Genomic DNA, 21,314 nt, shown 5'->3' with positions numbered 1-21,314 from the left:
TAGAGGTCCCTTCCAACCAAACTATTCTATGATTCTATGATTCAGAATGTACTGTTTGATTAGGTCCTTTGTTGAAGCACTATAGTTATTTTGAGAAAATAATTACTCTAAAAATATTCAGGGCTGTGAGGAAGATGATGGGAATTCATCAATATTTTTAGAATACCAAAAATTCTGTTCCCAGTGGTTCTACGATATTTGACTAAAAGTATTTTTCTAATTTTTTCATACTTTCAAAAATAAGTTATTGTGTATAGTTTATTTACATGATTTATATAAATTAATCTACAGATCATAAATGGAAATACCAATGTACTAGTGATGACGCACAGACTACTCATTGGCTCATACATGACATATGACAAAGTTCATTGTATTTCTCAAATATTCAGGCAGGTAAGAAGTACCCAGGATCAACAACAGGAGGACATTCCAGTAAGTTATAAAGGATTTGAAATCACTGCTGTTAAAAATAGCTTTTAGGTCTAACTAGAACCACTGCGTAGCCAGCACTACAGACAGCTTAAAAGTGAAGATCTGGAATAAGTTTAAAGGAATTTGCACAACGAGTTGGAATATCTTATGGCATCCTTTATGGAAGTATAAGTGGAAACATTTTCAGCAGAAAAAAATTCATACCATCAGTTAAAATTTTGCTGCTGATATAAAATTAACAGTGTTGCAAGGCCTTGATCATGGGAACAGCTCTCCCGTGTCACAGGAAGTAGATGAAATGTTTAGAACCCTTCACTACTAGAACTGTATAAAATTGATATATCGTTACCAAGAACTTGAGTTTACAATGCATCACTCCCCAGTATAGATGGCTTTAGTACCTTTGCTCACAAACAAAAAGTTTCCAATTTACTATGCTGTTATTTATTCCCCAGGATTTTGGGGGATTTACAAAAGGGAAGAGGACAGAAGTTGCACCATAGTACTCTTACATTCCAGGGCAAAACCCCAGCAAGTTACTAAGTGAGACAAAGGGGAAAAACTGATTTCCTACTTTCACGCTGGGAATCCTAAAAACCACAGCTTCAGATAAAGCTCTTCAGACAGCTCCAAAGAGGACAGTGGTACTGAGTTCTACATAGAGTATAACTACCTCCATCATAACAAGAGGGTAGTCACGTAAGTGCCACATTTTCAGTGGCAGAAATGAATCAAGTCAATCTCCAGGGCTGGTCTATATTGGGTATTAGTGCACAGGTAGCTAAAATGAGAGTTTGTAATATAGGAGCTAAGGAAGTTACTACATACAAGGAGATTTAGTGAAGATTACTTCATTCGAATCTATTGTGCACTTAGCTTCCCAGGTAAAGCAGCTCTTCTTTATGCATAGTTACTCTATTGTGTTACCAATAAGAGCCTCTTATTGCTTTTGGCAGCTAAGTACCAGTTCATACGTTCTATAATACTATTTACCAAAAAACCCCCAAACAAACCCACAGGAAACAGTGAATAAAAGCTAAAAATATTTGTGTCCCATTTTGTCTATGTTATTATAAATTGTTATTTTATTACTCTAAGCTAAAAGCTGCATTATTTATTAAATTCGGTGATTGTTATTTCATTTTCCCTTTCTCCCAATACAGCTGGATGTTACATAGCTCAATTTTCTCTCGGTCATTCTGATCACTGTTTTTCTTTGTACGTTTTGCAACAACTATTATTCCTATACACTTAATTCCTCTTCCATATACAATGCATGAAGAAAACTATAAGGCTGCATCTCTCATGAACACATCAGGAGATTGGCTAGTGTATCAAAGATCCTCATAAACAATCCATGTCTGCTCTTGAGTTGCTGTTCTAAAAGTGTAATTTAATATCGGCCTTTCCAGACAGAAATAGCATTATCTTTGTTCTGGTCTGAAATATTGTTCTATGATGGGTTTTCAAAGCGTGTCACAGAAATGGATCAGAAACACCTAACTAAAAGGCCACTGTTGTACAACAATAGTGTATGTTAGCTTCTATTGTCCCATCTGACTAGGGAATTTAAAGAGAGTATCTTAAATACATAATGGTTGTTAAGTGTTCTATTAGCCCTTCATAATCTATAGTCAAACTACACGGCCTTACTATGCTTTTAAATAGGCTGTTAATTAAACAAAAAGTGCTTCTTGAGCACCTTCGGTTATTTGGGATCTTTCTATAAACGGAATAACACTCCTTCAGATGTTAACACAACCATTCGTGGACGGTTGTGTTGACACATTGAACGGTTTCATCCACTATTAACAAGGAATAAAGTAGCATCATCCAAAAAATACACACCTCCTTTCCTCCAATATGTTAAAAATACAAACAAAACCTATATTTAATTCCCTCAAAATTATATATGGAGTTTCACTTAAACAAGAGAATTGCATGGTAGGGAGGAGAATCTGAAGTAGTTGATGTCCAACTGTGAGTTCCGTAAGTCCAAATCACTACCTATATTACCTTCTGACAGCAAACCTGAAATACATTCAGTTATTGAATAACCTGTGTATACTTTCTCCTGGTAACGAGAATCTGTGCTCTATACATACACTTATACTTATGCAGTAAGTCCCTGACCCACATATAACCTCACATAGGTTATTAAAACTAGGGGGGGGGAAGACTGGGGTGATGGAGGTATGTGTCTCTAAGACATTTTATGGGATCTCTTTATTCAAAAATTCTATTTAAGATGCCAGTTTTCCTTCCACCACTTTTCTAAGCATAGTGCATGTTTCTGTATTATCACCTCTCTTAGAGTGTCACCAAAACACTCAGTGAACTTAGGCAATGACTCGGGGAACAGCAATGCATGTTACAACAAACGTAATTTGTAAGCCATCCTTCCAGTTGTTCTTTGCTGGTCATATCATTCCAGGCTTTTGGGAACCAGACGTCTCTCCCGTTACATACGTTCAGTGTCAAGTACACTAAGTCACATACCGGGGTTGGTAGGTGTTTATATCATGTAAGTAAAAATCAGATGAGCAACAAAGTCTGCAGCTCTGGTAAGAATCTTCTGTGCGATTCTCCTAATTCCCCTTCTCCTCACCTCTTCCTTCTGTAGTATATATAACTCATGACAAGGTAACAAGGATCTCTCCTACTCCAGGACCTGACGTACCATACACAACTGATCAAACTACTTACCAGTATGTACTGTGGTGTCTTAGACTGGGAAAGACCTTGTGGATAGCACAGGAGCCGGGAAGGGGCAAATTCTTCTAAGCTCTGCTCCCATGCCAACATCTTTTTCCTGCCTCACAACATGATGACTTGCTTTAAACCTTCACCCACTTCATCAGTGAAAAGTTGAAAGGTATATCCACTACTGATCCACCAAAATTCTCAGAGATTGCTTTATGAGGAATAGCTTGACAACGCAGCATGGAATAATCACTGGTTTTTAGTGGCAAATTTAGGCTGTGCCATGGTACTGTTGGTATGTGCCATAGTAATGCCAGCTTAAAAACACACACTGCGTGACTGACTTGTTTCTATTTTCATTAGCATGCCAACCTTACCATAGATGGACTGTAGTTCACAGGAAAAATGTATGTCATGTTTCCATTCACAATGTAAAACAGTTGCAATAAACCGCCCTTTCTAAATATAATTTAAAAATTATTAATCAGCCACAGACATTCCCTGTCGTGTTACCAAAATGAAACTATGTCACACAAACTCAACTGCTGCTTGTACCTAAATACATAACAAGCCTAGAGAATTTACCTGTAATTGTTAGTGAATTTTTATCATTGGCATCCAAGTGTAAATCCTTATTCACATACTGTCACCGAAAAATTTAAAACTGGAAATACACTATGTAATCATGTAAAAAATTGGAGTGGTACTGTCAGTATTGCCCATAACTGTAACTTTCCTACAAAATATGTTTCCTATATGATATATATACACACACACAAATTCAGGTGCACATAAATTGATATTTTTATCATTGGCATCCAAGTGTAAATCCTTATTCACATACTGTCACCGAAAAATTTAAAACTGGAAATACACTATGTAATCATGTAAAAAATTGGAGTGGTACTGTCAGTATTGCCCATAACTGTAACTTTCCTACAAAATATGTTTCCTATATGATATATATACACACACACAAATTCAGGTGCACATAAATTGATATTCAGTGATATTGACTGCCATTATCTCACACTGGGAGATGTGTCCCACTGAAGTTGTTCAGGACCTTTGAAAATCAAATCTTTATTCCTAATATTTCTAGGTCCTCCTAGCAGACTAAAAGGTATGTAAATGTTGGTTACTCTTGGTTCATTGTAACTTGATCTTGGTTGATTTGTAACTTTGAGAAACAAACATGAGAGAAATTCTGAAGTATAAATATTAACTCTGAGATGCTATTATACTATTCTTGAAATAGGACACTTGAGAATATAAAAAATACATTTATATCCTGCTGATAACTAAAATGGGTCACATTCACACACCTGCCTGATGAATAAAGACTGCTAAATGAATAGAATCACAGAATAAATGAAACTGGAGCCTTTCTGCTCAAACACGAACACTACAGTTTCACCATGGCCCTGGAGGGGTTACAAGTAGATGTGTTTATACTTTATCCTCTCATATTGTGTCAAGACACTATTTTCTGTGTAAATTACCTATTTCAGTAAATTGGTAAGACAGAGATGCAAATCTAATGCAATTAGATGCAGAGATGCAAATTACTAATCCCTCAGTTCTATTTGCTTACCCAATGGATGTTGATTTTAACTTAAAAATAAAATTCCACTCTGAGTGACAAGCTGAGAATATAAAAGAGCAAAAATTGAATCATCATACATAATCCTGGCTTTAGGTAGTTTATTTCTTCCCCAGCCCATTCAGATTCCAGAATTTCAGGAGCATGAAAAAACATTACAAAAATGGTAATGCAATGTTTCCAAATTTTCCAAAACACTCACTTTTACTAGCAGCAGTTCTATGCTTGGAGATTTCCCCCAAAACAATTTTCACAAAAAAAAAAATCTGACAGTGCCAAACTGACAGAGATTGTGCACCATTGTAAAGCACAGCCTCATCTCAGCTACCTCCACAAATGAGTAAATGAATGAAAACTAGTATTTTCAAATTTACTCTCAATAAGTATTATAAAATGCAATTACAATGCAAATGTATTGGGCGTTCTGTCATCTAATGTCCAAAATGGGGAAAAAATGCAGAAGATGAAATAGAAAACATTAGCTATATGTTTGGAATACAATTCAACATAAACAGCTTTAGCATCAATTTACAGATGTAATCATGGTTTAACACACAGCAGAGTTGTTCTCCATTCCACTTAACTGTATTAACTTTACATTTCATATATTACTTTATTACTTTACATTTCAAAATAGTTTGTCTGCCTGACTGTCCATCCTAACGCATGGATCTTCCTAACTTTGTTATTCTAATCAGAGGAATTTAATCCTCTGCATAACTGCTATTAACTTATCTAGCATTGCAAATAACCCACCCAGTCCTGAACAAACAAGTGTTTTAGTGATGACCTTGTAGTTTTTCTTAAATTTTCCTCTGAGACTCTTAAGCCATTGCTTTTTACATATATCCATAGCTGGTATTTGAATTACAGTCTCAGTTTTATTCTAGCAGACAACCACCGTGAATATTGTAGCCTAGACCTCAGGTCCAGACAGTGCACACCCAGGCTGACCTCTATTGTCAAGTCATTGGTGAGACAGTAGCAGTAGCTATAAACCAGCTGGTTTTATATCCGGCCTCTAAACCTACATCATGCACAGTCTGAAAAGTTTACTCTGGACCAGGTTTAGTCTTGTCCCCTGAAGCAGACAACCCCACCACACTTGGTTCAAAGCTGTCCAAAAGCCAACCTGCGTGACATATGACAGTCAGTGTGCACATGGAGCCTCCAGTACAGCTCCCAGTGCAGTTTCTTGCAAACAGAATCTATTTCACGTGTACTAAATCTGCTCTGCAAACCCCAAGCCACCATGTGGCAAGTGAGGATAATTTTCAGATTTACTTAAAAACCATGCTAATGCTGCAAACTAATGTATTAACAAGAGGAGGCCAGCGAGACAGTTGTGGAAAAAAAAAAATCTCAGTATAATGTTTATAATTAGAGAGTTTTAGGCTGCCACCATATATATTTAATTTATTTTTGGGCCATCACTAATCAGGAAGCCATAGAACACATTTTCACTAACCACCAGAATGACATTTAAATAAGAGAAGTCCAAGCATTATTTTTCCTCAAAAGATTCTCTTCATGAGTAAAGCACAGTACTTAAGTTCTTTTTAGCCCTTTAAAAATTGATCAATTATATCCACGATAAAAAAGATTTGAATAAACATACAAGAAGTTAGAAGCAATGTAATAACAAAGAAAGGACAGTACAGCTCCTGCTTGATCAGAACGCTTTCTTTCGTTTTATTAAAGTAACATTTAAACAAACAAGGCAAACTGCATACTAGGTGAAATTAGGACAAACATGGAAACATGGCCAGCAGATCAAGAGCTGCTGTTATTCCCCCGACACACCCAGACTTGGTGCCAGCAAGACTGCACCTGGAATACTGCATCCAGTTTTTAAACCCACTGCCAATGTGGAGAAACTGGAGAGGATATGTTGGAGGGAAACCAAGATGGGCAGGGGTCTAGAGCTCATGTCTTGTGAAGAGAGACTGAGGGAACTGAACTTGATTAGTCTGGCAAAGAGGAAGTTAAAAGGCACTCTAATAGCTTTCCCTACTTGAAGGGAAGTTACAAAGATGGTGGAGACAAATTCTCATCGGAATGGTAACAGATGATAATACAAAAGGTCAATGGCCACCAACCGTAGCTTGGGAGGTTTAGGTTGGATGTTAAGAAAATGTTTTTCACTAGGAGGGCAGTGCAGCGCTGGAAAAGGTTACCCAGAGAAGATCGTAAATCTCTGTCTTTGTAAATGTATACAAATTCATGGCTCACCTGATCTAGCACTCGTGTTAGTCCTGATTCAAAACGAAAGTTGACTGCATGACCTCCAGAAGTCAGTCCCAACCCACATTTCTATGATTTTGTTAAGAAGTGTCAAAAATCTTACTCCATGGGTGTGAAATGTCCAGGTTAGAGTATGATCACCACTGCATTCCACAATGATTATGCTAGATCTGTGTGTGGGCTGCTCAAATGTATTATACCAGATCACTGGGGAAAAGAGAAAGACTACAGAAGAATGTTCCTTCAAACAAAAGCAGCCTTAAACTAAAAAAAGGTATGTATCTGAGATGAACGGGACTACTTGAGTAGTTGGCAACTTGGCTGAACAGATCATTTGACTACAAAACTAAAGGTCAAGATGTAATCTGAACACTTTAAGTTGGTGGCCATTGACTGTAATGCAAGAATGTGACCTTCATATTGCCCCTATAGTCTCAACCATCTTGCTGTCATTTGGGTGGCATTTTGACATGTTGGATATAATTAAAAAAATAAAATTTTCAAAATCATCAAAAGCGTGTGCCTAAGGTAAAGTACAAGAAGACAGCAAGCATGATACTCTTCTCACAGGTGTTATCCTAGTTTCCAACCATTTGCGGCTCAAGGACTTTCTAAGCCCAAAGCAGCTTCTGTGTATTTAATAATGGCCAGCGGATTTCCCTCCCATGAGCTAACCATAACATACTTTTAACACTATTACTTTTAACATTATTCATCATAATCCAGTATCAAATGATTCCTCTATACCAGACTGTGGTCAGAATTCCCAAACTTTTATACCGAAGAAGCAGGAACTCCCTTCTTAACCATCCTCTATCTTCTGGTATAAAGCTCTATCTACAGTTCAAGATTTACCATGAAACAATCAAGTGTATGGAATTTCTTTTAGAGCTTACATAGGAACAGTATCAAAGCCTAAGTGTATACTGTGTTATTAAATATACATCTGAACAGAAGAAACATCTTTAAAAGGGTAATACTGACAGTATTGGTGATTTTCTCTTTAAAATGTGCAGACTTCGATACAATGATAAATACAGGTCGATTAACCTTGCTCCAGATTTAAATGTATAACCAATTAACTAAATTAATCTTTCAAAAAATAACAGTCATTGGCATTATTCTTTGAATAATCCTTGTTTAGTTTCCATGATGGTACACATTTTAATGAAAAACTCATTATAATGTAGCATAAGGCATAATTAACTCTGGAAGATTTTTTTTGAGTAAATAGCTAGTACAGATGCTGAATTCCATTTTTCTACTGGCTTTATTAATCTTTCATAAATCAGTATTTCCACTATAATGGCTTGTAATAGTTCCACAGAAGTTTTAGAAATGCATTAGCTGTCATCAGTGGTGTTAATCTAACTAGGATGTCATCATTTGTATGATGGTACTTTAACATTATGATTTTTGAAACAACAGTTACAGCTTTAGCTTTGTTTTATGCTTTGAAAGGAGCATCTAGATATAACAGATGGAATATTAAACAATAATTATTTAATTTTTCTGTAGTTGGAAAATTACTTAAACTGTTTAGCTACCAATATTGAGAATACGTTTATTCAGGAAAATCTGCTTAGTCAATGGCTAAGTTCAAATCTAAGTGTATGTAGTCAAATTGTAAAATGAATTAATCTATATAGTGACAGACAGCCAATTTTCACCAAAATTATGCTTTACAGATATGGTACAGTGAACTTTTACCCTAGGATTAGAATTGCTGTACAAGCATATAATTCAGCTTCACAAACTCCAAACACCTTCACTGAGAAGTGTTTCTAAGGTATTTGCTGAGCTTACGCAAGAGTCATTTAAATTCAAAGAGAAACACTGCAAAGATGAAATGAATCCCAGGTGCTCTTACACTCCAGAAATAGATGCTTTAAGACATGAACAAAGAGAATTAGCGTTAGCAAACATACAGGAATCCTCTCATCCCCTGGATTCCTCTTATTTAAGCGCGTGTTTATATATATATAGTACTAAGGTATTTCTTCACTTCTTAATTATATATAAAATTATATTTCAAAGTTTTAAACAAACTTGTGAAAGGAAGTTTGTTACAAAATCTGCTTCTTGGAGGATAACTGCTAGCTTCAAAATCCACAGCATGCTACAAAGCCCCAGGCATCTAAAACTTCTCTGTCTTTCTTGGGCATATAAAATGGTCAAAACCACAAGCTCTTCCCCTTTCTTTCATTTTAACTGATGGGGAAAGTTTTCCAAGCCACCTTGGAATGATAACTACTAACTGCCCAAGAAACTGGGTGCCTACAATAGTCCTCTCTGGGTTAAGACTATTTATGAAGTGAATACAACTACTCAGCTACATAGGATGACTCTTGAAACTAGCTTCTGAAAAACTTGTAGCACTTTGTGACTATTCAGGAAAAACAATACGTAATTAGTCGCTTAAGTAAAAGGAGAATGGGATCTCTACTACTTGTCTTTGAGCTGTGCTCCACAACTTGTTCTAAAGGTTCTTCTTCACTAGTCTTAAGTCCTTTCTTTCTCCACTGCCAACTTAAATTTTGAAATTTTTGAAATTTGTTTGTTGGTTATGACCAGACAAGAATATTTTCTCACGTGGATCACTCTGAATTCAACTGTTCTCTGAAAGAAGATTCCCTAGACTCCCAGGTAATTTCTGTAACATCTTTTCCCCTGCCTTGCATACTGGAACTGCCAAAAAGAAGCCGCTCCAACAGGTATGCGCCCTAAAATATATTTTCTGCCACTTACAAGAACAAAGTCTTTTAAAATGGCCTTACTGTGTCTCAAGCTATCTGCTTTAAAGGACTGATCTGTTGTAGTAATATGGGTGCAACAATATTCTATATTCCATTAAGAAGAGTGCAAGAGATTGCTCAAAAATTCATCATTCCAAAAAACAAAAGAGGAAAAAAAAAAAGAATGATCTGCAATAACTGAAAGGAACAACATGGAACTTCGCTTTCAGACTTCCCGAGGCTGAAAGGAAGGCTAGGTAATACAGATAAAATATACACCATATAAAAGCAAATAAACAGGTAAAAATGATATTATAACAAACCACAGAAACAAAGAATGTAACAACTTACGGTAAGAAAGTACCAGAGTACTCCTAGTAAAGAAACCAAACTGCAAATCTGTATTTTGCCAGCCATAGATGAGTGTATGGGGGAAGATAACAGACTCTAGCTTAACGTAGCAAAATTATGGGTCACTATGGGATGGATTTAAAATTGGATGGATATAGAAATAAATGAAAAAATTGTCCCAGTTTACATGAAGAATTTGTGAGACAAATCACACAGTGCTTCTTACAAATTTCCTCATTAGGACCTGCCCGAGAACTTGATAAATAGTTTACTGGAAAAGGTAAGCTGAAATGGAAATGATAACTTCATTAAACATTTCTTTCTCATAAGCAGGAAAAGCACCTTAAGTAGTATCCTTTTAGTTACTAGAAGGAGACTATGAGGACATAAGTCAATTATTTTTTAAAAATTACCTATCAATTATGATACATGGAAAAGTGGAATTCTGTGAAACGCTGAAAATGATAAATTGAAAAAGTCACTGTCCTTTTGTTTTCTATGAAATGTCATTTTAGGACTTCCCAGCGGACCTGTGGGACGGGCAGGAGGTGTGCCAGTTAGCCAGCTCACCAGCACGTCCGCAGTCGGCAGCTGTTAGGGAGACTTGCTAGGCCTCGGAATTACAACAGCAGTCTTCAAATCGCGCTTCATGAACGTGTCACTGGAAATCCATATTAATGCTACCACGTGACCTAAATAGCCATCTTTATGGAGCGTTCTAACTTACTACAGCATGAGCATTTCAAAGTCAGAAAAACAGTCTTAGAAAGGCTACTCAGGAAGAAAAATCTATAGTGTTTTGTAAATATATAGTATTTTCCAGTCCCCAAGTAATACTTTACTGACATTGTGTCTGTTGTGCATCTGCTATGTATCTTATAGTCTCCATCTTTAGCTGTCATGCGTTTCCTCAATAAAGGATTTCTTTTACGGAAGTGTACACTCAGAAAAAAAGCAGAGCTATAACAATCATGTCACTGGTCCTACTGTTTACCATTATCTCCAAGGTTTTAGGGTTGATTTACATTGCGTTCCTCCCTATTTGACTTTAATTGTCTGCTTCAAGTTGTCAGGACATAACTATATCTTAGATTTGCATTGCATTAGGGGATCTTTTCCTTTCTCTATTGATCTTGTCTTATGGAGTAATTTAACTCAATTCTAATTTTCTTTTGCATGCGGGGTGCTCTGTATCCAAGGAAGTGAGTTATGTGTATTCAAGTGGTGCATCTTATGAATCTTGTTAAGCTTTACCGCCTTATAGCCCGCACTGATGGAATATTTAATCACAGAAATGAGTTGGCAGATATGATGTACAATACGGTTAAGCCTTGCGGCGTGTGTCTTCACCAGCAATTGAGAAACGGGTGAATTTGCCATTCATCAGTGCCATCCTGACAGCTTTGTATAACCTTCTGGTTTTTTACTTATTTATGAAGATTAAAGATACTTTAAATCAACAGTTTCTCTGCAAATGTATCATCTTTATTTCAGAAGTGGCCAAATTTTTCATCATTTATTAGGAGCTAAAGGAACGTCTTGCACTGACTATGAAAGAGTTGGTACAATTTTAACAGGACAGTTGGAGACAATAATTAAGCCAAATAACTAGAACTTTGACTGTCTTAAAAATCACATTTCTAATTCTATAATCTTCAAAAGTGCAATTGCTTCTTCTCCAAGAAAGGTGGTGGCAGGGAACCCAAAAGGAAAGATATGTCGCAGTATTCTATTACGGCATGCAAGAACTGCATTGCTCTTTCACTGTTTCATTTTCTAACGAGTTTAAGAGATCTGCACAGAGCTCTCTTTTTTAACTAAATTGCTTAAAAGAAAGTTTAAATGTCTGAGAAAAAAAAATATCTTTTAGTCAATACAGAAAATATGCTTTTGATATGCATTTTAAAAAACACCCAAAAGTGCCTGCATGTATAAACAGAGAAAAAATCTGAAATTCATGAAGTATCTTGGTAGAACTTTCTGCATAGGTGTGGTGGAGTGCATGTCATAATTCATGAAATTAAATTAATACTCTTCTAATGGTAATTAAAGATTCTCATTAAGAAGGGCAAACACCTCCCTTGTGTTGGCAATAAAAATGCACTTGGGACTTTAGGAGGGTATAAAAAAAAAAATCAATAACCTGCCATTTTATAATTAAAAGACAAAATAAATGTTAGGGAAAAGTCCAGGAAATTAGGAAAATTACCTTCAGGAGAGATTGAAAATATTGATTTTAATTTACAAACTATGTGAACTCTTCATGCCCTAGTTCATGAGACAATTATAAGTCAGATTGTTAATTCTGCATACGTATTAGAAAATTGATTACTGTACTATGGGAATATTATTATATTTGTCATTAACACAAAGTCATTTATATAAAATGACTAATAACTCTGACTTTCTAATTTATGCAGGTTCAGGGTTGGTTCACTAACTACTCAAATGAGATCAATGTTAAATTCCTGTTTTCAATGTAGGCATACATCAAGGAAGGAAATAAATTCTGCCTACACTAAATATTGCAATTCCATGAATGCCAAGTTAGTATTTTTATTATACTGTGCCACTTTTACCCTAATTGGAACATTTTTATCTATCTTAGTAGATGGAACTGGGTGTATTAGAGGCAGCTTTTTAAAAATAAATCTCTGTTTGTAACGGTAGTCCTATTTAATAATTTTTATCTCTTCAAGTCCCTTGAACTAACGAAAGTTTTTCAGCTTTGTCTAGTGGAGGCTTGAATATCTCCATGAATGGAGATTCCCCAGCTTCTGAGGGCAACCTCCCATGCTTAACCACCATCTGTGAAAAATGCTTTCCTAATATCTGTTCTTTACTTGCTCTAAAGAATGTATTCTACAATTACCTCTTTATTCTCAATTACCTAAGTGTGTGACAATGGACAAATATTTTTGTTTCTTAAAACATGATTAGGTATCTGTATCCAGTACACACACACCCAGGCAACTGAAAAACAGATCCAAATGGAAAACTGAAAAATTCTGTTTCCCGTGAAAGTCATGGAAGACATATATGATTTTGGAACCTAAGAAAGGACGGCAACTTTATTACCTATTAGAAACATTTGGATTTACAGTGGTTATTTCTGTCTTAGATGTAAATTATTAGCTTTCAAAAAATGGCTTTTTTGGACTTGCTAGTGATTATGTTTATGGGCAGGATTCAAATTCCTCTGAAATCAACTGCGTTTTGGAGTACAACCATGCTTGTTTTCAGTACTGTTGCTAAAGCACATTTAGAAACTATTGTTAGCCGTGACTGACTTCCAGCAGAAAAAGACTGTATCTCATTAACTCCAAATTGTAACCAGGATCAGAATTCGGTCTCAGTGAAGGCTCAAGTCATAATATAGATTTAAAATACAAAAAATTTAAGAAACTGAATAATACACAAAATATAGATTTATAGATAGATTTTTTATTGTTGTTGCTCACCAGGCTTAAATAATTCCTGGAGGAAAGTGACTGTACTGAAATATAAAATAAAATAAAACATAAATAAAATATAAATAAAATAAAATCTCATGTAAGACTTGGATATTGCAGTGTATTTCATGTGTTACTATCTACTTTCCAATAAAAAGGTATTCATGTATCTTCTATATAAACTTTAGTATGCCCAGGTAACTTAAAATCCTGCATCACAAATCTGTAAATGACTTGCAGATAACGTGAATCAAACAAAGAAACCAAACCTCACACCAAACGCATATTCTGTACTTTTGCATGTTTTAAAGAATGCTAAAATAAAATATGGCATGGACAACTATAGCGTAATCCTTACCTGCATAGAATTCTGGACTATAAACTGCACCAACAACTGGATTTAATTTCCAGCCTGCAGCAAACAAAAACATAACGGAGTTAATATTGCAATCAGTAATGATAATAATTATTTTTTAATTTTATTTTTATATAGAGATATACAGATAAAATGGCTTCAAAAAAGGTCATTTTAATGAAAGTTTTATAGGCATCTTAGATTACTGATCTTTAATATCAGACTCTGAAGTATGGAAATAAGTAATGAAACAAGGCATTCTCCGGACATGTGGTACTGGAGTAAATTATCAGGTGAATTACCTTGGCTGCAATGCACAGTTGCCATGGACTTATTCCCTTAAATTATGGAATTAAGTCAGAACTAGTTCAGGTATCCCTGTATCGTGTAGTACCAGAGTAGATCAGTTCTTTTTCATTGCTTTAACTCTCTGGTTACAAGCCAGAGAGGCCAAAACAGTCCATTTGCTGGACATAAATGTTTCGGATAAGCATGTGTTAGTGTAGCTTACAAGGCAATCAAATAATCTGAGCATTTTGATTCTACCCTGGGAAAAATGAAAGCGTAGACACTGTATGGAAATGTCTATTGTGACATGAGAGAGATTTGCGCACTGTGGGATCCCAATCAAATGCCAGAGCCTTTTTTTCCATTTGCATTTGTACATCAGACTGTCTGCACTGAAACAGGACAACTACAGGCATGTACCGAAAGTGACTGTACCGCCTGCGTTTACAGCTGATAAATGCTGTTAGCATACTGCTGTAAAGGAGCTGGCATGTAAGGAAACGCTGCAGTCACATTCTGCAAAGCTCTTAAGCAGTACAAATGCAGCCACTGCCTTTGTCTTAAATAATCACCCTCCTCCCACAGCTGGCATAAAACCAAAGCACAGTACCAACAGATATTCTGCAGTGTGTGTTCTGGCCAAACTCCAAATAATTGCTGTTGTGTCCTTACACCCGATGCGGCAGTTCCAGGTAAGCCCGGAGTGCGCAGGCTCGCTGCAGAAGCAGGGCCTGTGTTCAAAGCATATGTAATGCTAAAGACAGCCATGCTGAAGGAACTGAAGGGGAAGGGGTAAGAGAACAGCAGGAGAAAACACTGGCAAACTCATGAGTGTCCTCAGCTGTGGTAAAGTGCCAATTATTGTGTTTTGCTCAGCCACAGGTAGATCCACTCCCAGTTAACTCCAAACTCCACACAACATCCCCCCACCCACACTCATGGGGTTTTTTTGTTTTGGTTTGTTTTTTTTTTTAAGTGTTTGAACAATTATTTGAACTACTGGGACTGAAAAAATTAGAGGTTTTCCAAAAGCACGCTTGAATCAGAGGAGTGGGAAGCACCATTTGTAAAATGGGAATAATGAAAAAACCTGAGCAAAAGCATCTTGTGAACTCCAGAACTATGGTACTTTAAATAGATCCTATAACTATGCTGCTGGAAACAGAATACAATCAAGACAGGGACAACAAGGCTTTTCAAAATCAGAAGAGCCAAGATTAGAAGAATTTAAATGCAAACTGTATTGAGGCTTGTTTCTGCCTTGGCCATATCATGTAATGCAAAAGCACAGTAGAAGGTCATAAAACCATAATGCATTACGAGACTGAAAAAGTGTAACACAAAATCTCAATAACAACACAAAAGAAAACTATTCCTACCCTTTAAAAATACTGCTATCTCTATCTGATGCACAGTAACTATTTACCAGTAATAAACTGTTCAGTAACAGAGGTGAGGGGTGTTTTTGAAAATGCAACTCATTAATAAGTTCAAACAGAGCAAAGAGCGGTGCTGCATGCAATCGCTCTGCAGAAGTAATTGCAGTTGCTATACGCACCTAAAAGACAATTATGGAAGCTGAAAAATGGCCAACCAAGAAGGGTTAAAATGACTTTCGTCCTGAAAAGATCACAGGATTTTTACCTGACCCTTCAGTTTTACATACTACAGGACTGTATCCAGGAATGTCATGGTATAACAAATACTCTTGGGCAAATTTTGTGTGATAGAAAATCATCCAAATTTTGAGACTTTCAGTAAAAATATAACTTTTTATAGCTTAGGGAATATTTACTATTTCAAATTCATTACTTCCTCAAAAGACCACTGATCAATGCCATCCAAAATGAAAGACTGGACTGAATTTCAGATCTGTCAGCTTTTGCTGTCAAAGAAGCTGACAGACACCTCTCAGCTTCTAAGTTACACTAAGAGCGCCACAATTTAAGAAAGAAACACTCTCGGAAGATGCACATTGCTCTTCACAGCTGAAAGCCACTCATCTTTCAGTTCCTTACCCCTTTCACAGTGATGGCTGTCTCATCTAACTTTTTGAAGCTTATACAGGGAAATACTTCATTCATCATGAAAGTAACAGTAATTAAACTTAACTTTATCTTGTCAGCTAGCAATGTGCTGGCCCATAGCTGTGTGGGTAATCAACTGTGATAGGAGTTGATGTATCTGAGCGAGCAACTGCCAAGTAACCCTACTTCAGCAGCTGGAGGAGGCACATTCTCTGCAGTGGGTGTAATTTTTTGCATTTTTCTTACTGTCACAATATTAATCTCCTCCTCAAGTTGAAACTGTAAAAGCTCAAAACTTAAAAACCGAACAAGGAAACAAACAACCCCTCTGCCTGCCCCAAAACCCCACCCCATAGTCATCGAAAGAAATACAGGCGAAGTGTGCTAAAGGGAAGGAAATAGTCAGGCTGCCCAGTGTAACAAGCTTTGGCAGAAAGTGGGGCACAGCAATGCAGAGAGGATTATTTTCACTTCATAGGCCAGACTTCAGGCACCCGTGGCCGGAGGAATGCTTTGGCGGGAAAGAAGCCCTGTCACAGCGTTTGCTTTCCTCCTGTTTGCAAACAGAGGGCAGGAAAGGGGAGCGGGAGGGAATTTAACTGTGGTAACAGTCACCAGCTGTGCATTTGAATCTAAGTTTAGATCAGCTGAAGGCTCAAATTCAAGGCACCGCAAGTATAAACTTTAAAACATATGTATCCCTCTACTGATCTCTGTTTCATGTTCCTCATTCATTGCTGTGGTTCTCTGAATCTACTTGTTGCACGTAAGTCTCTATTTCCTACAACACTTGGATGAGCATCCTGAATTGCAATATGGGCATCAGAAGAAAGAATAACTGTGAACAGGGTAGGTTGGAACTCTAAAAATGTCTCCGAAATATTTTTGCCAACAAGTAGAACTCCTGACACTGAATTTATTTGCAAAGAAAAGGCAGTTCTATCTCCAAAGCACATGAGGTCAGCCATCAAAATCATCCTGTCTGATAACAAACCTGCACAAAAAAAAGCTCTCCTAGCAACTGAGCATTTATTAACTGCTCATTTCAGGAATCGTCAAAAGTCACTGGAAAGCATACTCATTCCAAAAACCATCTAGGACACAAAAGCAAAAAACTTATTTCAATTAAGCTGCATATATTAAAAAAAGTCTAGGTTTTTGTGCTTTAAGATCTACTGACTTTTGCAATCATATTTACAACATGAGCCCTGTTATCAGACAACCGGCAGTATTCGGGAATGAAAGACAAAACAGAGTGTATCTTATTTTTAAATTACAATAAATATTAGTGTCTGATGTTTCCATATAATACAACATGTGCCCCAATTACGTTTTGAATACCTGCCAGTAACATGTCAGTCACCACATACTCTTTGAAAAATAAAGCCACACGTTAAAAAAGAAGTTGGTCTGAAGAGATAGGCACGTGCAGACAAAAAGTTTCTGGCTATCTGCGTCAGAAGCATCTTGCAAATGTTAATATGCTTGTAGAAGAAACTAGCCTTATATTTTATTTAGAAGATGAGACCTTTACTTTAGACAACAATAATCTTTAATAATCAGCTATAGCACTGGTTAATTCCTGACAAAATGATAAAGAACTAGCATCATATAACGTCAGGATGACTGGTAACAGAAGCACTGATTAGACTAAACGAAGGACCTTGCACGTCTACACTTCATTCCTTGACGCTTGTAATGATTACGCAAGAACATGATTCTCCTTGTGTTTACTTCAGGGGATCTCAGACAGTTTAAAAAAAAGTAAAAAAAAAAAGAAATCAAAATGTATGAACTACAGCTAGAGTTTGCCTTGGTGTGCAAAAGAACATCCTGCATGTACTGGATGTACATCCATGCACACCTTGGATGTATGGATTCACAAACATAAATGCTAATTGTTATGCACTAAACAGGATGCTTCATACTTTTGGTGGGATCTAGTCCAGATGGAAGAGGGTGGAAAATGACAGACACAAAACACTTCAAGTGGGAAACACTTAACAGCAGATTTTCATCATTCTGGTTTTGGATATTAATAAATGCTAATGCATGACCTAAGTAGTCCTGCAGTGTAGGACGCAGAGGTGAACCTCCTCTAAAACCAGATTTGTAAAAATCTCACATCTTTATTTCCAGCATTCCCTTTCTTCAGCACTGGTTGTGCTGATATGTAATGTGTTATTTGCTAATTAACAGTTTTGTAGCCTTAGGATAATATGAATACAAAATATACATCATCATTTATAACAAAACTACTTTTATCCTTTTATCATTACAATATAGCAGACAAAGGTCATAGTATCATATGCATATAGTTAATTTAGCTCCTTATTGCAACAAACTCGTTATGTGATCCATTCAAGCTTCGTGTCTCTTCATCATCATTTATAACAAAACTACTTTTATCCTTTTATCATTACAATATAGCAGACAAAGGTCATAGTATCATATGCATATAGTTAATTTAGCTCCTTATTGCAACAAACTCTTGTTATGTGATCCATTCAAGCTTTGTGTCTCTTTTGCTAGATTCACTGAGATATTTTAAAGCCAGTAAAAATGAAGGAGATTTTCCCATCTGCATCATTTGCCAAGTTCCACATTTACATACAAAACGAGGAAGAAAACAGTTTCTGAGAAAGCACGGGGAATTTCAGACTCTTCTTCTCCAGATCATTTCAACTAGCTGAATTATCACGTCAAATGAAAACCATCACTATATTTTATTTTTACTGTGGTAGGAAAAAATTATGACTCTTTCATTAAAAAATAAAGCCACTGTTTGCTCTGGGTTTTAGCAAAACCTCACTAATGAGACCTCGGATATGGAAAATAAGATGCATTATATTTTGAAATGGAAAAGAGTCTAATCTACCTTACTGATGTGTGTGCAGATTTCATCTGCTTTCTACTGGATGGGAAAAACTAAATTAAATTGAAAAGCAAATAATTATAACTACGCAGTCTAGTAAAACTGGAAAATGTAACTGCAATTAACTTCAATTGATGTATTATCGTTTGATGTTGTTGAGTTAGGAACTTGCTTAGAATTTTCTGAACTAGCAAATGCAAACAACTCAAGCACATGATCAAACACTGCTAAAGGAAACATTTTTAAAATGTATCGCTTCCAAACCCCTCAAATATCTATGGATTATTCTTCTATCATTAATGTACAGCATTATACCAACTTAGGTCAGTATTAGAATGAATTTTTTTAGATAGCTTGGAATTTACATTTTTCCAGGGGAAAAAAGCTGGAAGCAGCACCCAATTACAGTTTGCCCTTTACTTCTAACAAATCGTGGAAAGAAGACACAGAAAATTATCTTTAACTAGATGCGTGTCTTGGTACTAAAAAGTATGTCATGCCTGACAGAGACATCCTTCTTACTGATGTCCCTACCTCCATCATCCAAGCAAAATTGAATCCTCCGATTAGTTCATTCTTCGCAACATTAACACTGCACAAAACTAGAAGAGAGCAACGCTTTCCTATCAGCTATATTTTCCTATACAAAAGCCACTGTAGTTAAACACTCAGATTCCAATCAGCCAAAATGATGCATGCTATGCCCACGTGGCTGTGAATTAGCTGAACAGATGGAATTTATGCCCAGCCATATCATGTTTTAGGTCCCTAGACAAAGCCTGAGCCCATGGAGATGCAGACTATGACACTTCATGAGTAGATGAGTCCACCCATTCAGCAGAAGAGTGAGGTTTCACATGCATGGACATGAAAACAAAGCACTGAGATCTCATGCACTTACCATTCGTGTAAGGGTTGACGGTCTTTTTATTTGTCATTACACGTGCTGTTGCATTATTTACCTAAGCACATAGAACACTGGATTAGAAAGGGTTACAGGGAGGGTCCATGTTACTATTAGATGCATGCATTATTACTGCTATTAGTCGTGTAAAAATAAAATGCAATTTAATTTATAGAAGGCAACAGGTGCATAACAAAATCATACTATTTATAATTACATTTACTTTCATAACCATTTTAACTTACAAATCATTTCAATAAAGCAACATCATATCATTTAAACTTTAATAAAAAGACATTAAAAGCAAATTAAAAGGTACTGCATAATTTAAGACTTAAGAGCATGCTTGTATTCCATGGTAACACTGATACAATAAATACTCAAAACAGAAAAAAAGATTATATGAAGGAACATGCAGTGGAGTAGAAGGGAAAGAGACAAGGTACAAGGAAACAAAGAAAATGTCAAAAAAAGGGACAAACGATTTTAGCAGTGTGCAACATAACCCTTTAGAAGAGAAGTACCATTGGAAAAGCAACATCTAGCATTCAACACTTGGAACAAGAGCCTTTTTCATTGCAAGAATTAACAAAATCATTCAAGCTTTAAAATCACAGCTAACAAAAGGATAAAAAGAGGGTGCATTATTTAACACAATATGGAGTTAACAATCTGAGTAAGATGTGCACGAAGTCATATCCTCAATCCAATCAGTGCCTCCCAGGCTTGCTTAAAACGTACACTCAATTACAGGCGTACCAATATAGAAAAAAATGTAGCATCAAGAAAACTTAATACAACAAGTCAAAAAAATTCACGTGGTATATCAGCGCTAAATACGTGAAACGGCAGATGGACTTCTCCACTTACCATTCAGCACCATCGCCAGCATGGGTATGTATACAGTTACCATGGTTACTGAGAGTTTGGTGAGGGCCCTAAGCGCTACCGTCGAAGGGGGAAAATGAAAAGGCAAAATATGCAACATCTTACTCAAAAGACGACAGCATTTTCAATTGGTATTTTTTTTATTCTAACAAATACGACTGAGGCAGTATTGAAGGGGATCCAGTGGTACTAAAATGCATTTGCGTTGTCTTTTTAATAGATATGAATGGCACAGGCCATCCAGCCAAAGTAGCCTGATGGTTTCATTAAAAAATTAAATGTTAAAATTGGTCAGACTCTAGTCTGGCTTTTTTAGTTTTTCTTGTACATCTTTTGGATGCTTCTTTCCCAATCTGAATTTTTTGAAAGCCACTGTGGATCCCGCATCAACCCTGCAGCAAAAAAAAAGAACAAAAAAAAAAAAACCAAACCAAACAAACCAAAAAAAACACAA

The 21,314-nt window shown here is 36.3% G+C and overlaps 1 protein-coding gene across 9 annotated transcripts in view; it reads right to left on the bottom strand.

Annotated features, from left to right (window-relative positions):
• The window catches only part of RBFOX1 (RNA binding protein, fox-1 homolog 1), a 285,633-nt gene that overhangs the window by 74,886 nt on the left and 189,433 nt on the right, over positions 1 to 21,314 (bottom strand). For all 9 annotated transcript variants that reach the window (XM_009277998.2, XM_019471785.1, XM_009277981.2 and 6 more), the window contains exons 6-7: positions 19,970 to 20,030; positions 13,882 to 13,935 (exon numbers count right to left, since the gene is read on the bottom strand). In XM_009277998.2, the coding sequence (XP_009276273.1) occupies positions 13,882 to 13,935; positions 19,970 to 20,030 (115 nt within the window). The remainder of the gene's footprint in view (positions 1 to 13,881; positions 13,936 to 19,969; positions 20,031 to 21,314) is intronic.

Source organism: Aptenodytes forsteri, unplaced genomic scaffold (genome assembly GCF_000699145.1).
Source record: "Aptenodytes forsteri isolate BGI_AS27 unplaced genomic scaffold, ASM69914v1 Scaffold26, whole genome shotgun sequence".
NCBI classification, from domain to species: domain Eukaryota; kingdom Metazoa; phylum Chordata; class Aves; order Sphenisciformes; family Spheniscidae; genus Aptenodytes; species Aptenodytes forsteri.
The sequence above is the reverse complement of the archived record's forward strand: the minus strand, read 5'-3'. Positions and strand labels throughout refer to the sequence as shown.